Here is a 20847-nt window from a genome sequence, read left to right on the forward strand (position 1 = left end):
TCGGCGCATCTCACCGTATCAGTACTGCAAACTTATTGGAAGACAGGAGGGATTCAATTCTGACCTCCCAGAATTTGACAAAATACATGTTCCTCGCATGCAATGACCTCACAATACGGGTAGCAAAGAGGGAATTTCGTCTAAATTGTCCCGTGGCAGCACGTTCCTCTCTTTTTGTATAATGTTCAGGTTGTTTCTTTTAATACAAATTATTACACATTTTCTTCTGTCTATAGGATCAGCAGGTAATATTCATTAATAGTAGAAGTGTGACTAATTTATTTTCTAACAAGTTCCCCTGAATTCTTTTTCAGTTGCTAAGATTCTCCCTTGTGCCATGTTTAGGCTGCTCGGTGTATGCTCTGTACAGCTTCTATAGTCAGACACACTCCCTCCTCCAACCACTCTCGCGATTTTATCATTTCCTACTTAGTCCAGAACCATAGCAAGAATAACAAAATCCACCCTTTTAAACGCATTTACCTAGAGCTCTCCAAGAGCTGAAAAATTATACTTCTCTTCATGGTGAGGGATTTGCTGTGGCTAGATACGTTGCAAGCACAAATGCCAGAGAGAACCTATCAGTTAAGACATCCGATCATTATATGTTTTATATAAATGACTTCCTGCCACCCCAATTTTATGGATCCATAGATACAAACTAACTATGTGATATATGACCTCTCCGGATCCCTTCCAGTCCTAGAATCTATGAATAAACGTCTCTTAAATTCACAAGAAAATTGGTTCTGCAGTACTTCACCTACAATGGTTAAGTAATTTCTGACATCATTTTGTTCTGTTCTAAAATATTGTTTAAGAAGAAGAATCCATACGCTACCTCATCCCCAGTAATCTGACACACAAATAGCCTTCCATGCCGTTCAAGCATGTACTTTGACCAGAAATAAAGCGGGGGCATTGTACAGCTTTCACAGCAATCAGCAGTACATGTCATGTTTGGGCAGTGGCTGGCATGATGCCGAGCGGTCCTGACTGGAGTTCCTAGGCACTAAAGTGATGCAAATTTTAAAAATTAGAATGAGTCACTATAAAGACAAGTCAAACTCTGTTTTTATGGATTCAAACCTATCCATTTATTCTGAGTTATTTACCAAAACTCCTACCCAGAGCTGTAGAATCAAGTCAGGTGCAAAAATTAAGGAAAATACATAGTAGGTTCTGGCATATGGCCAAAAAATAAAATCCTCCCAACCCCACACAAGCAAAGACTCTCCTACCACCTTCTCACGGAAAACTTACGGGAATAGATTTTCTATGAGGCATCGCCTTAAAGTCAACAAAAATGGCAGGTCAACAAGAGGAAGCGAGTTCCAGAGTTCCCTGAAGAAGGCCCTGTCTCCAGCTCTCTCCCCATCCAGTCGTTATTTCTGTGTATCTACGTTGGTGTTTATACTTGGCTCTGCGACATTCAGGTGTCATAGTGTTACACAGAGAGGGGAGCGGTCTTACACATTGGAGCGGTACAGCATTCAAAGAGAGCAAGGTTTGGTTCAATATTTGTTCACACTGTGCCTCCTAACTGAGTAGAGCCCCCATTGAAGTCAACGACTTCGTACCTTGTAATTGAGAGAGAATTCGGGCTCAATCTTGTAATGAAATATTCCTTGTTCAGTATTTGAGAGAGCATGCACTATTGGAGGATTAAAGTATTTGTTAAAAAATGAATGTAAGCATGACGTAACGCTCTGGCCCCATTAAAGAATTTATTCTGAAACTGATATGCTGGTCAAGCGTAGAAGCAATTTAGTGGATTCAAGGGACAAATTCTATTTTGTAAATCCGGAATACCTCCTTAGACTTCAATAGAGTTACTCTCGACTTGCACCACTGGCGATTTTGGCCCAAGATCCGTAATAACCAGTAATTGAGCATAGAGATTGTCTATTCCCCCTCTCCATTTTTCTGGCGGTTTAATCAGATGAAATGAACAATCAATTAGACTTTAATTCGTAGAGGAAGCGCTAGGAGTGAAAGGTGAGATTTGCCAATATAGCTTTTAAGGCTGGGTACCATTTTCCTCTCTGTTTAGAGAAATCCGGCACTTTTTCTCCATTAATCTTTAGCAAAGAAAGCGTTCAGACCGCACCTGAATAAACAATCCAGACTGGAGAAAAAAGAAAACTTATATATGTGCCCCTGATGTGTGTCTCTCACTCCGTATTTATACGGATAGTGTGCACTAATAGGTAACACATAGTATAGTCCTGCTGAGAAAAATCCATCGCCTCATCTTATTTCCCCTAACACTGTAGCATTATGCGTGGGACAGAAAGCAAGCACCCAGAGTCAACCCAAGTTCAAGAGATCCAGTTGCAAGTATCATTCGTGTGTTTCAGCGGTTCAACGAATATTGTTGTCAAGTTTCACTTGGAAAGTTTGCCATAAAATATCCTTCTGTTGAGTCACGCCCCTATTGATGAAGACATTTATACAACGTTAAGTGCCCCCAGAGTAAGATCGCAAAACTCGTGAGGAGCAAATTACAAAGCGCTGGGTGAAACTGGTCATGAAAACAAGGAGAATTGTGCCAGGAATTGTAGCAAAGGGGAAGTTGCCATTTTGCTCGAGAGATGAATGTATCGAAAAGATTAAGGAGCAAGATTTAAGACAGATCTTTCCACCTGTTATAACCATCAGATCCATATATTCTCTGCAAACTGGAACATTTATTCTAGTTAATTGTATCCAGACAGGGTCGAGAAGGCCAATGAAATAAACAAGAGATGGGTATTCATTTTAGGAAGGAGATTTTTATTCTGCTTTTATCAAAGTTATTTCTATATTGCATTTGTATATTACCATTGCCAGTGGACTGAGTATTTCCTCTGTGCAGTGCTACATGAGAACTGCAAAACGGAATGTGCAAACTCTGATGAACTTTTACAGGAAAGCTGCCTCGTTTAAATTCGTATATGTAACAGAACTATACGGATTCCAGATTAGTTTGATTCAATTAAGATTGCTCTAGGGGAGAAGAAATCTCCAGACCCATTTATATCCGTTTGCCACTTTCTATACCTTTGTGCAAGTTATTCGCAATGCCAAGATATATGTCATTTCTTTTTAGTGACTTTTAATTACATTACTCATTAAAAAAACCTACTTGGTTTTCAGCTATAGTATTGTTTCCTCGCTCGCTCTCCAACAAAGTCACTGCCTATAAATCAATGAGGGCCACGTCCGTAACAGGTGGAACTCCATTTATAGCAGGGGTGCTACAGCCGCTGAAGGTTTGGCCTATTGCCTACCATTGCAGAGCCGTCCCGAAAAATGAGGCCAGGCATCTTCGATCTAGTCTTATTCGGAAAGCCCTGAATGACGAAGGGGATTTGACTGTAAGTTCTTTGGGACAGTGTCGCAGTAAAGTGCCGATCACTCTATTGCAGCTACAGGTATATGATAATAATACAACAGAGCTGTCAGTCCCCACTCAGGCATTGACCCAATGGACGCTTGGCCTGAGCAAGGACGGCAGGATCACCACTCTGCGGTTTCGGTTCCCGGGGCCAGGCAGTGGGGATGTCCCTGCCGAGCTCCACCCCCCTGCGAAGGGCCCGGCGGAGCTTTGGGGTTTCGGGGCAACTGGGAATCACTGCGTTGTTTCCCACAGACTGTGCAGACAGGGGGCAGAGGAGTCGCCCAAAGCACAGGTGCTGGAACTAGGTGAAGTGGTTTCCGTTAGATACAGGGGTTACCCATTGGTTCAATGGCTCTCAGCACCCCCCGCTATATAAATTGTTCCCGTGCCCGCGGGGTGGGGGGCGCTTGACCCCTTCCTCCCCAGCCCTGCGCTCCGGTTCCCACTGCAGCGCCGGGGTCCCTGGCGGGGCTGCTGGGCGCACCCTGCGGCGCTGGGGAAGGGCTCAGGCGGTGCTGGGGCGAGCTCCGGGCGCGTTGCCCGTGGCCGTGTGTGCGCAGGGAGGAGGGGGAGCCCCCCAGCCCCTTGCCCTCCTTCACCCCCTCCCCCTCTGCAGATGGTTCGCTCCGGGCCCCCGGCTATATAGCCCCGTCGGCTGGGGGCATCCCCCCGAGCCTCCCGGCGCGGGGTGAGGGCGGGGCGGCCGCGGGGCTGGGCGGACTCCTCGCCTGCGCTGCCTGCCCGGCGCCGCTGCCCCCCGAGCCCGTCTCTCCCCGGGGGAAGGGCGCGTGCCATGTCCACGGGCTCGGCCAGCGACGCGGAGGAGCTGCCCGCCATGGAGCTGCGGGGGCTGCAGCTGGGCTACCCGCCGCCCGCCGCCCAGCGCCAGCCCCGCGGCCCGCTCTACCCCTCGGCGGACCAGTCCTCCGCGGCCGAGGAGGAGGACGAGGAGGAGGAAGAGGAGGACGGCGAGGGGCGCTGCGCGGCGGAGGGGCCGGCCGGGGGCTGCAAGAGGAAGCGGGCCCGGGCGGGCGGCAAGAAGCAGCCGCCGCTGCTGCCCAGGGGCGCGTCGGGCGAGTGCAAGCAGTCGCAGCGCAACGCGGCCAACGCCCGCGAGCGGGCCCGCATGCGGGTGCTGAGCAAGGCGTTCTCCCGCCTCAAGACCAGCCTGCCCTGGGTGCCGCCCGACACCAAGCTCTCCAAGCTGGACACGCTGCGCCTGGCGTCCAGCTACATCGCCCACCTCCGGCAGCTGCTGCAGGAGGATCGCTACGAGAACGGCTACGTGCACCCTGTCAACCTGGTAAGCGCCCCCCCTCCCCCCCCCAGGCGAGGCGAGGCTGGCCCGCCCCTAGGTGGATGGGCCCGACAGGCCTGGGGGGCAGGATGGACGGACAGAGGGATGGCAGACAAGGGCCACTTTTCTAAGAGGCATCTGATTTTTGGGGGGGGAGGGAGCAACCTCGCACACCCAGAGCCTGCTTCGCGGAGGTGCTGAGCTGCAAGAAGCCGATGGCTTGGCGCGCCCGGCCCTGTCAATCCGGTGCCAGGCGTGTCAAGCGGGGCACCGAACGACGGCAGCCGCTTGTGGGTCTAAAACCTTCATCGTGGAGCCCGAGTCCGTCCAGTCCCTGCTCAGAGAGAGCTGTGCGCGTTGGGGATGAACACGTAGTAGCTCTGGGAGCGGGGGTGTTTGTGGAGAGGAAGAACAGACCCGCCGACATGTGTTTATTTTTATACGCTGACATTTCCCCCTGAAAAATAATTAGTGATCTAACTCATCTGGTCTAACTCTTACTTCTGATGTTTAACTTCAGCGTGTCTGTAGCTGGTATACTACATTTTCCAGCGTTTTTAGATTTCCCCCTATTTCTTTAAACTGTGTAGATCAGTCCAGCAGAGTGTTGTTTATTATTTAAGCAAGACCCCAATTCTCCGCTCAGCAACAGCTTTTCAAAAAATTGCAATCATCCCGTTTACACCAGTATAACGAAGAGCCAACGTTGGCCTAAAGTGATGCAGAGGCTAGATGTGTTTATGTTGGGGAGTTTGAATCAGAAACCTTTTACGAATTCATTCTTTGGCTATCAGGCAAGTTAAATGACTGAGGAAAATATAATTCATTCTTCAGGTCATTTTGCAGCACAAGCTTTCACTAAATCCAAAATTTAAGACGTGAAGCATAAAGAAGAGGATTGCTGTTTTGTCTTTCTAAATGTATTAGGATGGTTGATTATTTAGCACTAGTTTAAAAACTAGGAAATCAGTTACAAGGCATTTTTAAAATATATGTTTGGACATGAATAAGTGGATGCTGGTAATAATAAGTTAAGGTGCATTTGATTCCAATTAATAATACTTTTTAGAGAGAACCAGTTTGTAGTGCTTCCCAGTGTGACTAAAACTGTTGTTTGTTTTTTAAATATGGGGTGCTAGGAAATTAACTGTTAATAAAAGCTCCAGTTTTACTTTATAGTGCAACCATCCTTCTAATGTGAAATGCCTTTTTTGTTTACAGACTTGGCCATTTGTGGTTTCCGGACGACCAGAATCTGACACCAAAGAAGTTTCTACAGCTAACAGACTATGTGGAACTACAGCTTAGCTGAAGTAAAGCTAACTTTTTGCTGGATATTTTTAAGAGCTGTGATTTATGGGCACACAGCTAAAGGATGGTGACTAGAACCCATCTCTAACAAACGGTGTGAAATCTTTGTACCCTACCCCTTCTTTCCCTTATAGTTCTGAGGGTAAATGCACTTAAAGGGAAGGAATAAAGAAGGGAGGAGGTGAGATGGGAATTTCTCTGAACTGGCTGCAGCAGCTGAAGTCCAGGATTTGGAAAGGCCTTTCTTTTGCTGCATCATTACTAGCACTGCCTGAGGACCTGTTGACCTGAGGCTTTTAAAGTAATGGAAGAGGATTATAACATTATAGAATTAACAGCATGGACCAAAATCAGACTCTACAAACTAATCCCAAACAGTGTTATTTGTATTCTAAAGCAAAGCAGTATTCTAGAGTAGTTTTGATACTCAAATAGATTTATAATATATTTCGATGGCTTTTGTATTCATGAATCCTATTTCCTGCAGCTATGCAATAAATATAGTCATATTACTTTTGTCCTTTTAACTAGATTTTTCTTAAATACATTGAAGTAGCATAAGCAAGGTCCTGCAGTTAGGTTATGGGCCTTGGAATTAGGTTATTGCCCTTTTTTGTGTGTCAAGGTGCCATATACAAGAGCAGCGACTATCCCTAGGACACGTTACTAGATAGGACAAAGATCCCATGTCTTAACCTGGAAGGGATCCTGCTTACTCTAAAACTGGGGTACATGTGTTGTAAGGAATGTATTTGTATCAAGCTATAGAAGATCAGGAATTTTAAAATATTTTTAACAGTCTGTCCTGTCATATTATGCTCATCTATGAAGGATACTAACCCTAATGTGTATTCTAGTGACATTTCTTCATCCAGTAAAGTGTTGTAATGAGGACGCCATCAAATGAGTTGCAAATGTAAATAACTTTATTTTTTTATAAAGGATATTAAAAGCTTTGTTACAACAATTCACTGACTTGCTGGTGCTATGGTAGTGTCTGACTGCATCAAAGTAAGGGTATGTCTACACTACAGCTGCTACAGCAGCACGATTACAGTGCTGCAGCTGTGTCCTTGTAGCACCACAGTGTAGATGCTTCCTACATTGACAGAAGGAGTTTTTCCATTGCTGTAGTTAATCCATCTCTTGGAGAGGCAGTAGCTAAGTCGATAAAATAATTCTTCCATTGGCCTAGCTGCATCTACGCCAGGAATTGGGTCATCTTAACTGTGGCACTCAGGGTGCAACCCTTTGAGTGACGTAGAGAGGTTGATCTAATTTTTAAGTGTAGACCAGACATAAAAATATTCATTATAAAGGTGTTCCTGAAATCTGCCCTTATCAACACATTGTTTCTTTTTTTTTTCTTCATCTTTTGGGTGGGGATATTCTCTAGTAACACAGACAGACAATAGCATTACTCCCTCCAGCCCACCAATACAATTCACCTATATTACAGTAACACATCAGTCAGCAGAGAAAAGGATGTTTGAAAGATTTACAGAATACATTGATTCACAGAAAAGAAAAATACATGTAGATTAACAAATGGATGTCAACAATACATTCCTTTTCGAATCCTGAAAGATAATGTAATAATCTTTTGCAACTGTTCCTTGTCATTCTACCATTCAAGCTGCAGTCAGCTTTGCTTTTATTTGTATTTGTGCAGTGGGAAAGCCAGCTGAGTTTTGCTAGTTGGAAGCAGACCTTTCCTGTTTCTTAACTCCTAAGATTAAAAATCCTGAGATAAGATTTGTTTTCAGAAAATATTTTCTTTGGGTTTAGCTCACAATCATCGCAATGAGGGGGAGGGTTGAATCCTTTTAGAAAAGACGAGGCCTCATCTCAATTTAAGCAATAGGATAAAGTAGCATTTGTTTAACAAGAAGTGGCTTAACTCCTGTGTCTTTATAGCAGAGCGAGATTCCTTGAAAAGTATACTGGAAAGCAGCCTGCAGTGTCCAATCTCCCAGAGACTAGCTTGTACTCCTGCTTAGTATCTGGTTCTCCCCTGTGGGAAGAATTAAGTGAACAATTTAGTTAAGTTGCTCTCCTTACCATCAAGTTAAAAAATGATTCCTGCACAACAGAAGTTGGGACTTGATCCAGTACCCATTGAAGTCAATAGGCGTCTTCCCAGTGACTTTAATAGGAGTTGGACTGAGTCCATAGACCATCAGATGTTGCTTCCAGTTACATCTGGAATAACTCTATTGAAGGAAGTTCGAGCTTCTCCTAGTTTGCACCCACATAACTGAAAGATGCTCACCCTCACTAGGAAGTAAGGCAAGAGAGAAAAGATATCCTAGCGAAGAGGAAAAACCTTAAGGTGTAATATATTGAAGAAGAAATCAGCCTCATGTTTACAGTTCTGGGTCCTAGAGAAAAGATTATTTAGCAATTTCACTGAGGTGCCACTTGAGATAATCTTATTTGTGATCTTGAGCTGTTTTTGGCCCTGATCCCCACTGTACTTGGTAAATGACTCTAGGAGACTGGAGAAACATTGAAGGAATGTAAAAGTTTAATCGGTATAGAAAGATTAGAGTGGAAACGTTGAAAAGAATGGAAAGAAAAAAGGCCCAAAATATGAACCAGTTATATATGAAGTAAATATAGTAAGTCAAAAATTGGGGGACGGAGCATGCAAAGGATAGAAATCTCTTTCAGCTGCAATCAGTGTGCCATACAATACGGTCTCTAAAGCACACTCACTTGTGTCTATAATAACATGACAATTGTAGAAGTGCAGATTTCACATATGCTCTTCAGTTAAATGCACCTCAAGATTTGATCGTAATATTTTCAAGAATTCACTCAATTTTAATTCCTGTGTTCATAAATATTTTCTTAAAGGCATCTCAAGGAGCTTTTTCCTTCTGATCTGTCACCGAAAAGCATTTTGTAACGCAAAAAGTGAGATGCTCATTTGCACTAACTTGCGGTGGGTGAACATGCTGTCCTGCCTGGGGGAATGGGTAGGGCAGGCTGTAGACTCTAGCATGCCTGGTCTATATTAAAGCAACACTCTGGCTCTGCTCTAGCAGCCTTTCACAGGCAAAACTCAGAAATAGCAGGATCTCGGTCATGTGACCTGTTCGTTAGAAACCCCTGTTTTAAGCACTTACACATTTCCAAGGGGGAATTATAGGATTTGGGCTTTCTTCCTTGGGTTTTGCCATCCTGATGGAGAATTTCAATTCTATTTTAAAAGAGTGGCACCATTCTGTTGGGCTGGGTGTGAGTTACCTGAACCTGGAAAGGGGTGGGCTAGTTTATTTTATGCTTAAAATGAATAAAAAATGCATAGCATGTCCAGACCAGCGATCTGCCAAGATGAAAGGTAAGAAGCAGCTAAGCTTTTAATTACAACTGGCATTTCTAAGCTCACTGTCCTTTTTGTTATATAGTCCCATCTTTTGTGACACTGGCACAAGGTACAGAGTAAGCCCATCCTGATCCCAGGTTCATTTATTAATCTCACCCTAGTCTTAATATTTTTAAAATGAAAGGATAAATCAGCTGCAATTCTCATTCAGCCTTTACTCAGGAAGACCCGTTAAATATGAAATCTTAAGGGCCAATTCCCGCCCTCTGATACATGCCCACTTTGACATATCTGAAGAAGCATTTTCCCCCCAAAATTCTGTTTATGATTTTCAAATTAGTATAAAAGCTGCATGGAAATCTGTTTGCAGTTCTTTACATGCAGCTTTCGTATAGCAAATATCACATCACTGTCAAGATAATTGCCTCCCACAAGAAAAGTGTATAGAGATATATACACACACATACAAATCTCCAATACATGCCACTCTTTAGACATGGGAAGAAATGCCTCTTATATTATGAATGATAAAAATATCAATCTGAACAAAACAGATGTAGTTTGCCTTTAAGAAATGCTCAAAGTTTTTCTTTGGTACCATGAGACAAGATACTACTGAGCACGACAAAGGGGAAGAATCTGACCCAAGATATATATTGCACCCACTGGGTCAATGTAAATAAAAGTTCTATGGTTCCACCATTGGGTCACTCACATCACTGCTATCCACCCCTCACTAACTTATGCAGGATTTGTGCACAGAGCCTTCATGCAGTCCACAGGGGATGCTAAGCCTCTCCCCACCTAGAGCTGCTTTGCCCATTGCCCAGAGATATTTTAAAATCAAAACTGCATGTTTTCCTAAAAGATATGATCTAGTTCAAACAGGAATTAATTCAGGGAAGTGCTGTGGCCTGTGTTATACAGGACTAGATGATCACAATGGTCCCTTCTGGCATTATAATCTATGAATCTCCAGTGGAGTGGAGGACCAGTGCAAGGCTTTGCAAAGCACTGGTGAATTTCACCCTTAGCCAGGGCCGGCTCCAGCATTTCTGCCGCCCCAAGCAAAAAAAAAAGCCCCGATCGCAATTGCGATTGGCAGCGGCAATTGGAAAAAAAAATAAAGCTGTGATCGGCGACGGCAGTTCAGCAGCAGGTCCTTCGCTCCTAGAGGGAGTAAGGGACCTGCCACCCCCAAATTGCCGCAGGTACCGCCCCTCTCCCTTGGCCGCCCCAAGCACTTGCTCGTTAAGCTGGTGCCTGGAGCCGGCCCTGCCCTTAGCAAATAACTGATGCATTCAAAGATACAAAATAAAATTTTCAAAAGAGACTAAGGACCTTTTTCAAGCTAAATCCATGGGATTTACACACTTAGGCTATGTCTACACTGTAAGTCGACCTATGCTACGCAACTCCAGCTAGGTGAATAACGTAGCTGGAGTCAACGTACCTTAGGTCGAGTTACCACGGGGTCTACACTGCGGGGGGTCGATGGGAGAAACTCTCCCGTCGACTTACCTTACTCTTCTCGTCGGGGGTAGAGAACAAGAGTTGACTGGAGAGCGATCTGCTGTTGATTTGGCAGGTCTTCACTAGACCCACCAAATCGACCACCGGTGGATCGATCTCAGAGCGTCGATCCTGGCTGTAGTGTAGACATAGCCTCAGGTACTTTTGAAAATCCCAAGGTGCCTATCTACATCTTTAAGTGCCTAAATGCCTTTACAAATCTGGCCCTAAGGGACTCAGAAATCTAAGGCCCATTCTACTGCTATATTCTTATTGTTCAATCATGTAATTTCCATCCATAGAGAGTCTATGGTACAGTATGATTCATTTAAGATTCTCATCTTATTTGACTCTATGCTTTCTTTCAGATATAGTGCCGCTCCCCCACCAATGTCACCTGCTCTGTCATTCCTATATCTTTTGTACCCTGGTATTAATGTGTCCTATTGATTATCCTCATTCTATCAAGTTTCTGTGATGCCTGTTATACCAATATCTTCATTTAATGCCAGGCATTCTAGTTCACCCATCTTAAGACTTCCAGCATTTGTATATAAGCATTTGTCAGTATTTAGTTGCTCTCCACTTTGGGCAGTGGGGGTTGAAAGTTCTGGAAGAAATACCAAGGACTGAATGGACTTTGAGGGCCTCATTCTCCACGGCCTTGAACTTTGCGCAGTCATTTACACCTGGGGAAAGGGAGTGCAAGTGGGTCTAAAGTGCTACCATTTTGATTTGATAGCATTTTGCACCTACTTTGTGCAAGTATAAATGACTAATGGAGGTGGCAAGGTAATAGCCAATCAAGCCAATTTCTCTCTCATTCCTCAGGGCGATCCTCCCAGGGTAGAATGGAGACACATTGGGAGGGAAACTTCTGCCCAGTGTGATGCTTGTCATGGATAAATAAGGACTTTCAACTCTCGGGATTTCAACCCACCTCCTTTTGCCAACACCAAAATTCAAAGAAAAAATTGAGGACCCAAAAAAAGAATAAAGGAGGCACTTTTTGGAAAGTCCCTGTCAGACAAGCTACTAATAATCAAGCTGTATCCAAGCTAGCCTGTGTAACCATGTGATCTAAGTAGTATTGCCATGCCATCCCTGTTTATTAGGCCTTGTCTACATGGGAAAGTTTTACTAGCTATACCAATTATAATTATAAAGGTACGTCTAACCCTTGTGTGGACACTCTTATTCTGATATGAGTCGCTTTTTTCTTGGTTTAGCTTAAACTCCTTCCCCAGTGACATAAGTTAAACCAAAAAAGGCACACACACACACTAGAATGGTGATTATACTGATAAAACTATAGCAGGTTAAATTCATATCTTAGCTTATACAAAACAACAACAACAACAACAACCCTTTGCCATGTGGATAAGGTCTCACACTCACTTTTTGCATCTTGTTTCACATTAGTGTGTAAGCTTTTCAGGGCAGGGACTGCGGTTCCCAGAGTTTGTATGGTGCCTAGGACAGTAAGGCCCCAAGGTACACATGAGGCGTGTTTCACACATGGCAGGGGAAAAGCGATCAATACTTATGAGCCACCGTACAACAACAAAGTGTGTTTGTGCTTTAGGCAGCAAGAAGGCTGAGAAGAGTGCTGCTTTCAAGTTTCAGATTTCCAAGGGACTTTCACGAAAAACAAAAATGAGAATAAAAATTATCTTAAAAATTCTGGACAATGTCTTTATGTTGTTCTTGTGAGAATTTTTAAAATTGGGTTTAAACTTTAGAAGACTGATCAGTTTATGGGAACAGCTGGTGACTGGGAGGCAAATTTCTAAAGGTGTTTAGGTGCCTAAAGGTGCAGATAGATGCCTAGTGGGCTTTTCAAAAGTGCCTTAGCTTTTGTAAAACTTACCGGGCGCCTATCCGCATGTTTAGGCATTTAAATACCTTTGAAAAATATGGCCCTAAGAGTATGTCTACACTGCATTGTATCCCGGGTCTGTGGGATCCGGGCTTGTAGACTCAGTGTTTCCAAACCCATGCTTGAGTGTCCATAGTGCAATGTACACTTGGGCATACAATTACTGGTCCCCAGGTCTCACAGCTAAGACATCCATACTGCACTGTGCAGACCTTCTGACTTCATCCACTCTGCAAAATGACAGAGTTTGGACCCAAATCACAGTGAGATTCCAGCTCTGATCCAGCCCCCTTAGCCAGCTCCTAGGATCCAGGTCCTGAGTGCTGCTCATCTGAATTAGATTGATTTGTGTGTGGATGGAAGGGGGGCTTGGTCTCAGAGCCTGGGCTTAGTGTACAGTATAGACATACCCTGAGTGTTCTAATGGTTTTGGAACTGGGTTAGGTAGAAGGCCTAGGTAGGAGGTGGAAGCATCAAAATAACTTCCAGCAGCTGGGAGACTGAGACTATGAACCAGAGCTAGTCCCAGAAAACACTATCTACCTGCTGATAGAATTTTTCCCTGTGTTCCCCATGCATCCTGCCTTCCTGCCCCCAGTTTCCAAACTGGCTCTTGGCTTGGAAAATGGCAGATGGGTTGGAGCAGATGTGCAGTGGGGAGGCCGGTTAGGCCGTAGAAGGAGGGAATTGGTCTCAGGAAGATGGCTCAGGTTAGGGTGCTTTCACGGAGAAAGGAGATCTGGATTTTGTGTGGGGAGAATGAAGGATAAGCGTTTGAGAGCAGACTGGGGCATGAGAACAAACTTAGCTCTTCAAACAGTTAGTGTTACTAAAGCCCTACTGCAGAAAGTGCGCAAAAGTTCAAAATATTGTTGTGTAGGTACTATAAAAATAATCTATCCTTCATGTTTTGTTCTTTTCCACTTCTAAACAGCAAAGTTATATAGTAATAATACAGAAAAATAACTCAGAGAAGCCCACCAAATTCAGAGGATACTTCTGATCAAAATATAACCAAGTTAGAGTAGGACACATTTTCAGCTTAAACTACTTGACGCTGTCCCTTTGATATCCCAAAGTTCTTGATTCCTCATGCAATTAATTTTCCAAACTGTTCTAAGATCTGGTTAAAACCATGCACCACAGCCTATGATGTCAGTTAGAAGTAGTGGCACCTGGCCACAGTAATTCTTGATATTCTTGTTCGGAAATTTCATGCTAAGAATTTCATGTAAGTCAGTATGGAATATCGTAATTCACAAAAGCCATTTATGCTAAAATCATCACTCTGTCATAACTGCACACATTACTGTTAAAAGTCACATAAGCAAGGAGGACCTTTATACAATGGGAGAGTTTTCACTTAATAATGTCCACTAACCAAAGAGATCCCCAAACTATTTCAATGGCCTTATTTTGTGGCGAGTAATGAGTTCTGAAGGCAGATGATAACCCCAAATCTACCTTGGCAGACAAAAGGCATAGTTTATGCCCAAATACCCACAGAGGTCATGTCAGATGTGATTATGGCGCCATCTTGTGGTTTAGGGGAAATGTACGGACAGGGCAGACTGCATACGTCAGGCTTGGCACATGCAGTAGACTGACTGTGACCGTAGGTTTTCTTTCAACTGTTCATTTCAGTGATCACCTAGCCTAAAAGGCAGCTTTTGCAGATTGTCAGTTTACTTACATCCCATTTGTTCTTCGGCGTGTGACTTCTGAGCTCGTGTTGCAGCCAAAGTCTCGGACACCAGGGCCTGCTTGATCTGGTAAAAAAAGTGAATGTTGTGGTGAGTGTTTCAGTATTTGATCCAAACCCCATTGATTTCAGTGGGAGGCTTACCATTGACATCAATGGACTTCTGATCACGTCCTTAATGAAAGAAGACAAAGAAATAAAAAACCCAGACAGGCTGGCCCAAAGCAGTGTGTTACCTAAGCTACGTCATTTGTAGGAGTAGACTCAAGCAGTCATCAAGACTGTTGCTCAAATAGTAGTAAGATTCTCCTTGTCTGTGCAGAGAGGCAACTTGACCTCTCCTACAAAACCCCTGTCAACCAAATGGAAACCTAAAGCATTTGATCTCCCCTCCAGGATCCTGGGAAGGTGATTAGTAAGTAAAATAAAGTTAAAGAAAAGTTTCTGGGCAAATTCAATGCCAGTAGTATACAATCCAAAAGATCTAATCTGCATTTCCTAGGCACTCATTCCTCCCAGGAGTGCCACTGGGTTCATACTCTTTTGCAATGAGACTAGGGCCCGAAACACAATAATGGTGATGCAATTTTTTTCAAATGCACTAGGAATAAATGCACTAGGTATAAGGTCATCTCAGTGCGCTCTCATTATTTTCACTTGCAAACAGTGATTTGATAACTTGACATCATACTTTAAATTATGATGATGGTTAGTTATGCATGTGTTCAGTGCCTTGATCCCTGGGGCTTCAATCCCCACTGCCAAATATCAAGAAGATCTCTGACCCAAAGAACTTACAGTCTAACAGACCGAGCTGTAGGCTGTATGTTAATGATATTGCTGTTTCCATTCTCCCTCTCCCCAGTTTCATTATTATTTAAACATCTATAGCACAGGAGGCCCCAAGAGCGATCAGACCCCCATTGGGCTAGGCCCTATACGCACACACAAGAGCCCCAAAGAGCTTATAGTCTAAACAGACAAGGCAGATAATGTGTGGGAGAAAAATAAATATAATTGTCCTTATTTTACAGAAGTGAAACTGAGGCACAGTGAGATTCAGTGACTTGCCAAAAGTGGCACAAGCAGTCTGTGGCAGAGCGTGGAACTGAAGCTAGGTCTTGTGAGTCATAGTCTAGTGCTTGAAGCAAAAGCCCATCCCTCCTCTCATGTCCCATTACAGTGGTGTCACAGGGTGGCTGGGCCTTTAAGGGGAGATGAGCCCCAGTCCACCTGTGACAAATTTAACTCATCTCCCCAGGTGGGGAGAATAAGTAATGAGCAATGTCATGTGACAGACAGGTTATCTGGCTAAAATCTGGCCTCTGGCTGCAGATAAGAGAGGCCTGGGGAAGCACAAGAGAAAAGCATCACAGGAGTAGAGCTAGTAACAGAAGCAGATTCTGGGACAATGGCCAGGCTCCAGGGAGGAAGCCCAGGGGCCAATATTTCTGAAAAGGAACAGAGAACTGAAGGGGAGCCTAAGAGAGATGACAGCATCAACCATGGAGTGGGTGCAAGAAGCTTCAGTAGTGTTTGATTTGTTTGTAGTTTTGAGGTCTACTGAGGGGCTCCAGAGAGAAGCCCTGGGACCAGCAACTTTGCAAAGACAAGTGTGATTAAAGAAGAGCCCAGGAGGAGCCCAAAGAGGACTTTTGTTTTTAAGTTCTATTTAATTTAAGACTTTGCTGCTGACCAATGTGGAGGTGCATGAAGGGAATTTGAAGAGGCTGCTGGAAAAAGCTAGTTTGGTACTGAACAGTTACAGCTGGACTTGGTACCCCAACAAGAGATTGAACTCTGAGACTGACCCAGCCAGAGGTCTGAGCCACACAAACCTCCCAGAGAGATAGAAAACCCTGGTGAGGGGAAACTGAGGCAGAATGTTACAGCACCACCCCAGGTCATAAGGGGTCGCTCAGGAGATGACTGCCTGGCCATGTGTGGGAAACATTCAAATGAAGTTGGGCAAGTTTGCCCTCTGCAATCTGCTTTGTGAATCTATCACATACTGTATATGCAAACTTCTATGACCTAGATAGATATTTTGCACCCACAAATACAGAATATTCTCTAGATATCCACACACCAAGAGCTTGTCCATGAGGAGGAGATAATTTTCCCCTTTGAACACATTTCAGGTGGCAACTTTAGGCTCAGAAATGTCTCATAAAAAGGTTGGGCTTAGCTTTTGTTTGACTCTGAAAGCTTAAATTGCTGCACCAGCATTTGTTTTTTAACATGTTATTGGGTTTATAATTTGACCTTCCAACATTGTCCTTAGCCGAGACCAGGCATTTCAAGGAGCTTTATGCTTTAGAACTTTTTTGAAAACCCTTTTGGCCTTTTCTGGATTTTGAGTCCAGTTCCCACAGGACGAGGGGTGTCCACAAAATTCCTTCCCAGGCTTCACCATTCCTGGCTTTAACCGGCCTCTTTGATGGCAGTTTCAGGAGAGAGTAGATCTGAGCTGGAGGGAGCGCCTTGTTAAAATGATGCCACCATGCTGAATACAGAAGGATGGGATGATTCCCTTTCAGATTTCCTAGTTCCCTTCTGTAAGTGCTTGCATCCCATGTACCCAGGGTTTACTCCAGACAAAGGGCAGTAATAATACAGAAGCCTTTTGTTAAAATATAGTCAGCACATCAATTACAGTGTGGTCAAGGATGGATTGACATGTAGCTTCACAGATGTGGCCCTTGCAGGGAAAGACTGAGGCTTATTATCAGGGCAGTATGGTGAACTTGGCTCTGTTGGCACTGCCTGTGTTCTATTTTCCCTGGAGCTAAACAGAGACCTTTCCTCTACACCAGTGTTTCTCAATGACCAGTCCATGGACTGGTGCCAGTCCGTGAGATCTCCCTGACATAGTTTCGGAAGGCAGCAAGCTGGTCCCTCGGATCAAAAATGTTGAGAAACACTGCTTTACACAACTGTCAATACAGGTTTTTTCATGAGCAACTTTAATTTTAAAGTTACTTATTTGAAACACTTGGTAACTCAACGTAGTTTAGTTGTTTGCTGTATGAACAGGCTAAATGGTTGCATTACTGTGAAAACAATCAAACGGTAAACAGGAAGAGGCACGCTATCAGGAGGGTGTAGGTTTGTGCTCTTCAATGTGCATGTTCTTGGTTCAGTGAGAGCTATACAATGCAACTTACAAGGAGAGCAATAGACAGAGCAACATGAACCGATAGCGCCCTCTGGTGGGGGAAGAAATTAACAGGAGCTTTCATCCTTCCCTGTCTCACATTGTTTCTCTTTCTGTATGATTCTCCCGCGTTGTCTTATTCTTTCATCCACATATCTAGTATGATTATCGTACTGGGGGTATGAATAAAGGCCTGTACTGGATAATAAAATGAGTTAATATTAGGGGAAGCAGCAACACATGCCTGTTGGAGCAGGGGCAGGGCATTAGCCTTGATTTGATCACTGACTTTGCTGTATGACTTTGAGCAAGTCATTTGTCCTTTGTGCCTCATTTCCCACCATGTTTGTAAAATCGGGAGGGTTGTACCTGTTGGAGATCTTCAGCTGGAAGGCACTGTATAAATGTAATGTATTGTTATCATGAAACTGTGGGCTTTTCCATAGTTAATCCTATTTATCTGCTGCCATAAATTGCACTGTCCCTTTAATTTAATGTTGTCCTTTTGTCCTCAAGGAGGGGAGGGAGAGAGAAGAGATTTTTCTGAGACTCCCATATTTTGACACTCCCATATAATGACAGGCCTGCTCAAACAAGCTCCTTTGCATTATTGTCTGTGTATCTTTAATGCATGAGCCTGACCTCAAAACTCCATGTCCTTTTCATGGATTTACTTCTAAGCACTAATTCATACTTTTGTCACAAAATAAAATATGGGCCTTGGAGTGTGGGGAAATAAATAAAACAGGATTCATTTCAAGTGAGTACAAAAATCCAAGGTGGGATTAACCTGTGACTCTCGGCTTTCTAAAGGACTTTACTAAACCATAGCAGCTACAGCATAGGGGACATGCTAGAGGCATCAAGGGGATGGGGTAGGACATGGCCAGAGCATATGTGTACCTATGGGAAAGCTCTAAGTGGCCATTGCAGCTGAGCATAGGTTAGAGCAGCTTTGAGGTTGTTCTAATGCAGTGGTTCCCAAACTTGTTCCACCGCTTGTGCAGGGAAAGTCCCCGGCTGGCCAAGCCGGTTTGTTTACCTGCCGCGTCCACAGGTTTGGCCGATCGCGGCTCCCAGTGGCCACGGTTCGCTGCTCCAGGCCAATGGGAGCTGTTGGAAGCAGTGACCAGTATGTCCCTCGGCCCGCGCCACTTCCAGCAGCTCCCATTGGCCTGGAGCAGCGAACCGCGGCCAGTGGGAGCTGCGATCCACTGAACCTGCGGCTGTGGCAGGTAAACAAACTGGCCCGGCCTGCCAGGGGCTTTCCCTGCACAAGCGGCAGAACAAGTTTGGGAATCACTGTTCTAATGTAAGCTGGGTGCTGGGCCACCCTCTCCTGAGGCTCAGAATACTAGTGGCACAAAGGTGGCCTTTCCCCCCGCCCCCCTCTTCCATTCCTGAACCAAGTGCAGGAACAATGGAAAGAAAACCCTGGGGAGTTGGGTCGCAGTAAGCATGTTCACCTCTTCCTAGGTCTGGAGGAACAATGCTTCCCCTCTCACTGTGTCACGTCAAGAAAAACTTTAGTCCTCCCACCATTCCGAGAGACTGGTTTGGCTGTGGCATGTTGACTGCCTCTGACTATGACCGCAGAAGGGCTGGCTGCCTTGAAATGTCTGAGAAGGTTTAATTTTTTAGATTGCAAGCCAGTAACCATAGCTGTTGACTTGTGCCCTTGCTTAGTGCTGGAGTTGCCTTCCTTATGATACACACAGGAGATGGAGCTGAAGAGCTACTTCATAGGAGACCAGGAACTGTCATTTCTTTATGGTCTTTCTTGTTAGGCTTGGACAGACCATCCCAGCAACTGGAGAGATCTCCTTGTACCTTCACCTCCTCAGTTTAACTTTGCCCACAAGTCAGAATCAACCATGTTTCAAAAATCCAAGGCTGAAATTGTGTCCCACTGAAGTCAATGGCAAAACTCCCTGTGACTTCAATGGGGACAGATGTCATCCCAGGTATTTGGCATATTAGGATTTTGTCTACCTCTGCTGGCCTGTCTCAATGCTGATAACCCAGCAATACATTTTCCCTGCCATGAGAAAATATATTTTAACATATGTTGAAACTGTGTTTGTTTTGTCTCCCAGCTGGACTTCAGAAAGGGTTTCTTACTTCTCAGTCTTTTGTCCAAGATTTATACAATCAAAGCATGATTAAGAAAGACCTCATACCATTAGCCACCTAACACCAAATTGTGTATCATCTGTGAGCCTTCTTCCTTTGTTTGGAGTCTATCTTCTTCGTCAATGGGATAATCTCCTTAGACAGGAGAAACTCCATAAATGTCTCCTCCACTTCAGTGTGAATATGATCTAGGTTGGAGGTGCTGACCAGCTCCCTGGGTTGGTTGGTTGTTTTTGTTGGGTTGTTTTTTTGTTGTGATTTTCCAGCACTGGCTTTCCAAAGATGATGGACAGGAAGGAGACTGACCATTTTGCTTATAGACTTCCCTCATCTGTTGCACTGGAGGCCAGCTTTCCCTTTGTTGAAGTGGATCTCCCTCAAAGGACAAATCTATCAATTCAAGGTATTCAACTAACAGATTTGGTCTGTAGTCAATGAGTTTAGTGGTACTGGATATCTAGACCATCTTTACCTTCAGTAGCTTTCACTGAGATGGTAGTGAAGTCCATGGGAGTGCCTTAGGCAGGGACCACTTCATAAATCCCGTGGAATGATAACCTGGGCTGACGAGCTGGAATGTGGGAAGCTGAGACAATGGGACTGGACATAAATATCTATTGAGCTGGGTCAATGCATTTATCTCCCACCACCATAATAGCTGAGCATCTGTGTCATGTTGCACTCTGGAACCTCTCTTCCCTTGTTCCAATTTCACTGTTTTGCCTTGATCTGATAAAGGTAAATAGTGTCTGAGGATAGGTGGAGTGTCAGAGGGTAACAGAGACCTTTAGGAAAAGTAGACTTAGTCCTTCTGTGCCTGAACAGGTGTGCCCTTGTTAGATCTGATTTTGTGGGTTGTGTAGCACCTGTATATTAACTAGCATAAGAAGTGTGGCTGGGGGACCAGGAAGAAGGCCAGGAGGCCAGAATGAGAGAGACCTTAGTGGCACAGACTTTCCTGAGACAGCCTGAGGAGCTAATGGCTGTGAAACTTGAGGGGCCAGAGGCAGACTATCCTGAGCCAGGAGAGGCTGGAGGGAAACCTAAGAGGTGGGGAAGCCTAAAGGCTCAGAAGCCTATGTATTTGGATTACAGTTTGGATACCTCAGGCCTGGGTTTGAGTAATTGAAGTTAATAAAATCA

At 44.4% G+C, this 20847-nt stretch overlaps 1 protein-coding gene across 1 annotated transcript; it reads left to right on the plus strand.

Moving 5' to 3' along the window:
- The first annotated feature begins 3309 nt into the window (after positions 1–3309).
- Positions 3310–7664, plus strand: MSC (musculin). Its single transcript, XM_054018442.1, has 2 exons — positions 3310–4685; positions 5901–7664. Exons 1-2 carry the CDS (start codon positions 4176–4178, stop codon positions 5985–5987), a joined length of 597 nt encoding a protein of 198 aa, XP_053874417.1. The 5' UTR covers positions 3310–4175; the 3' UTR covers positions 5988–7664.
- The last annotated feature ends 13183 nt before the right edge of the window (positions 7665–20847 follow it).

Source organism: Malaclemys terrapin, chromosome 2 (assembly GCF_027887155.1).
Source record: "Malaclemys terrapin pileata isolate rMalTer1 chromosome 2, rMalTer1.hap1, whole genome shotgun sequence".
Taxonomy (NCBI): domain Eukaryota; kingdom Metazoa; phylum Chordata; order Testudines; family Emydidae; genus Malaclemys; species Malaclemys terrapin.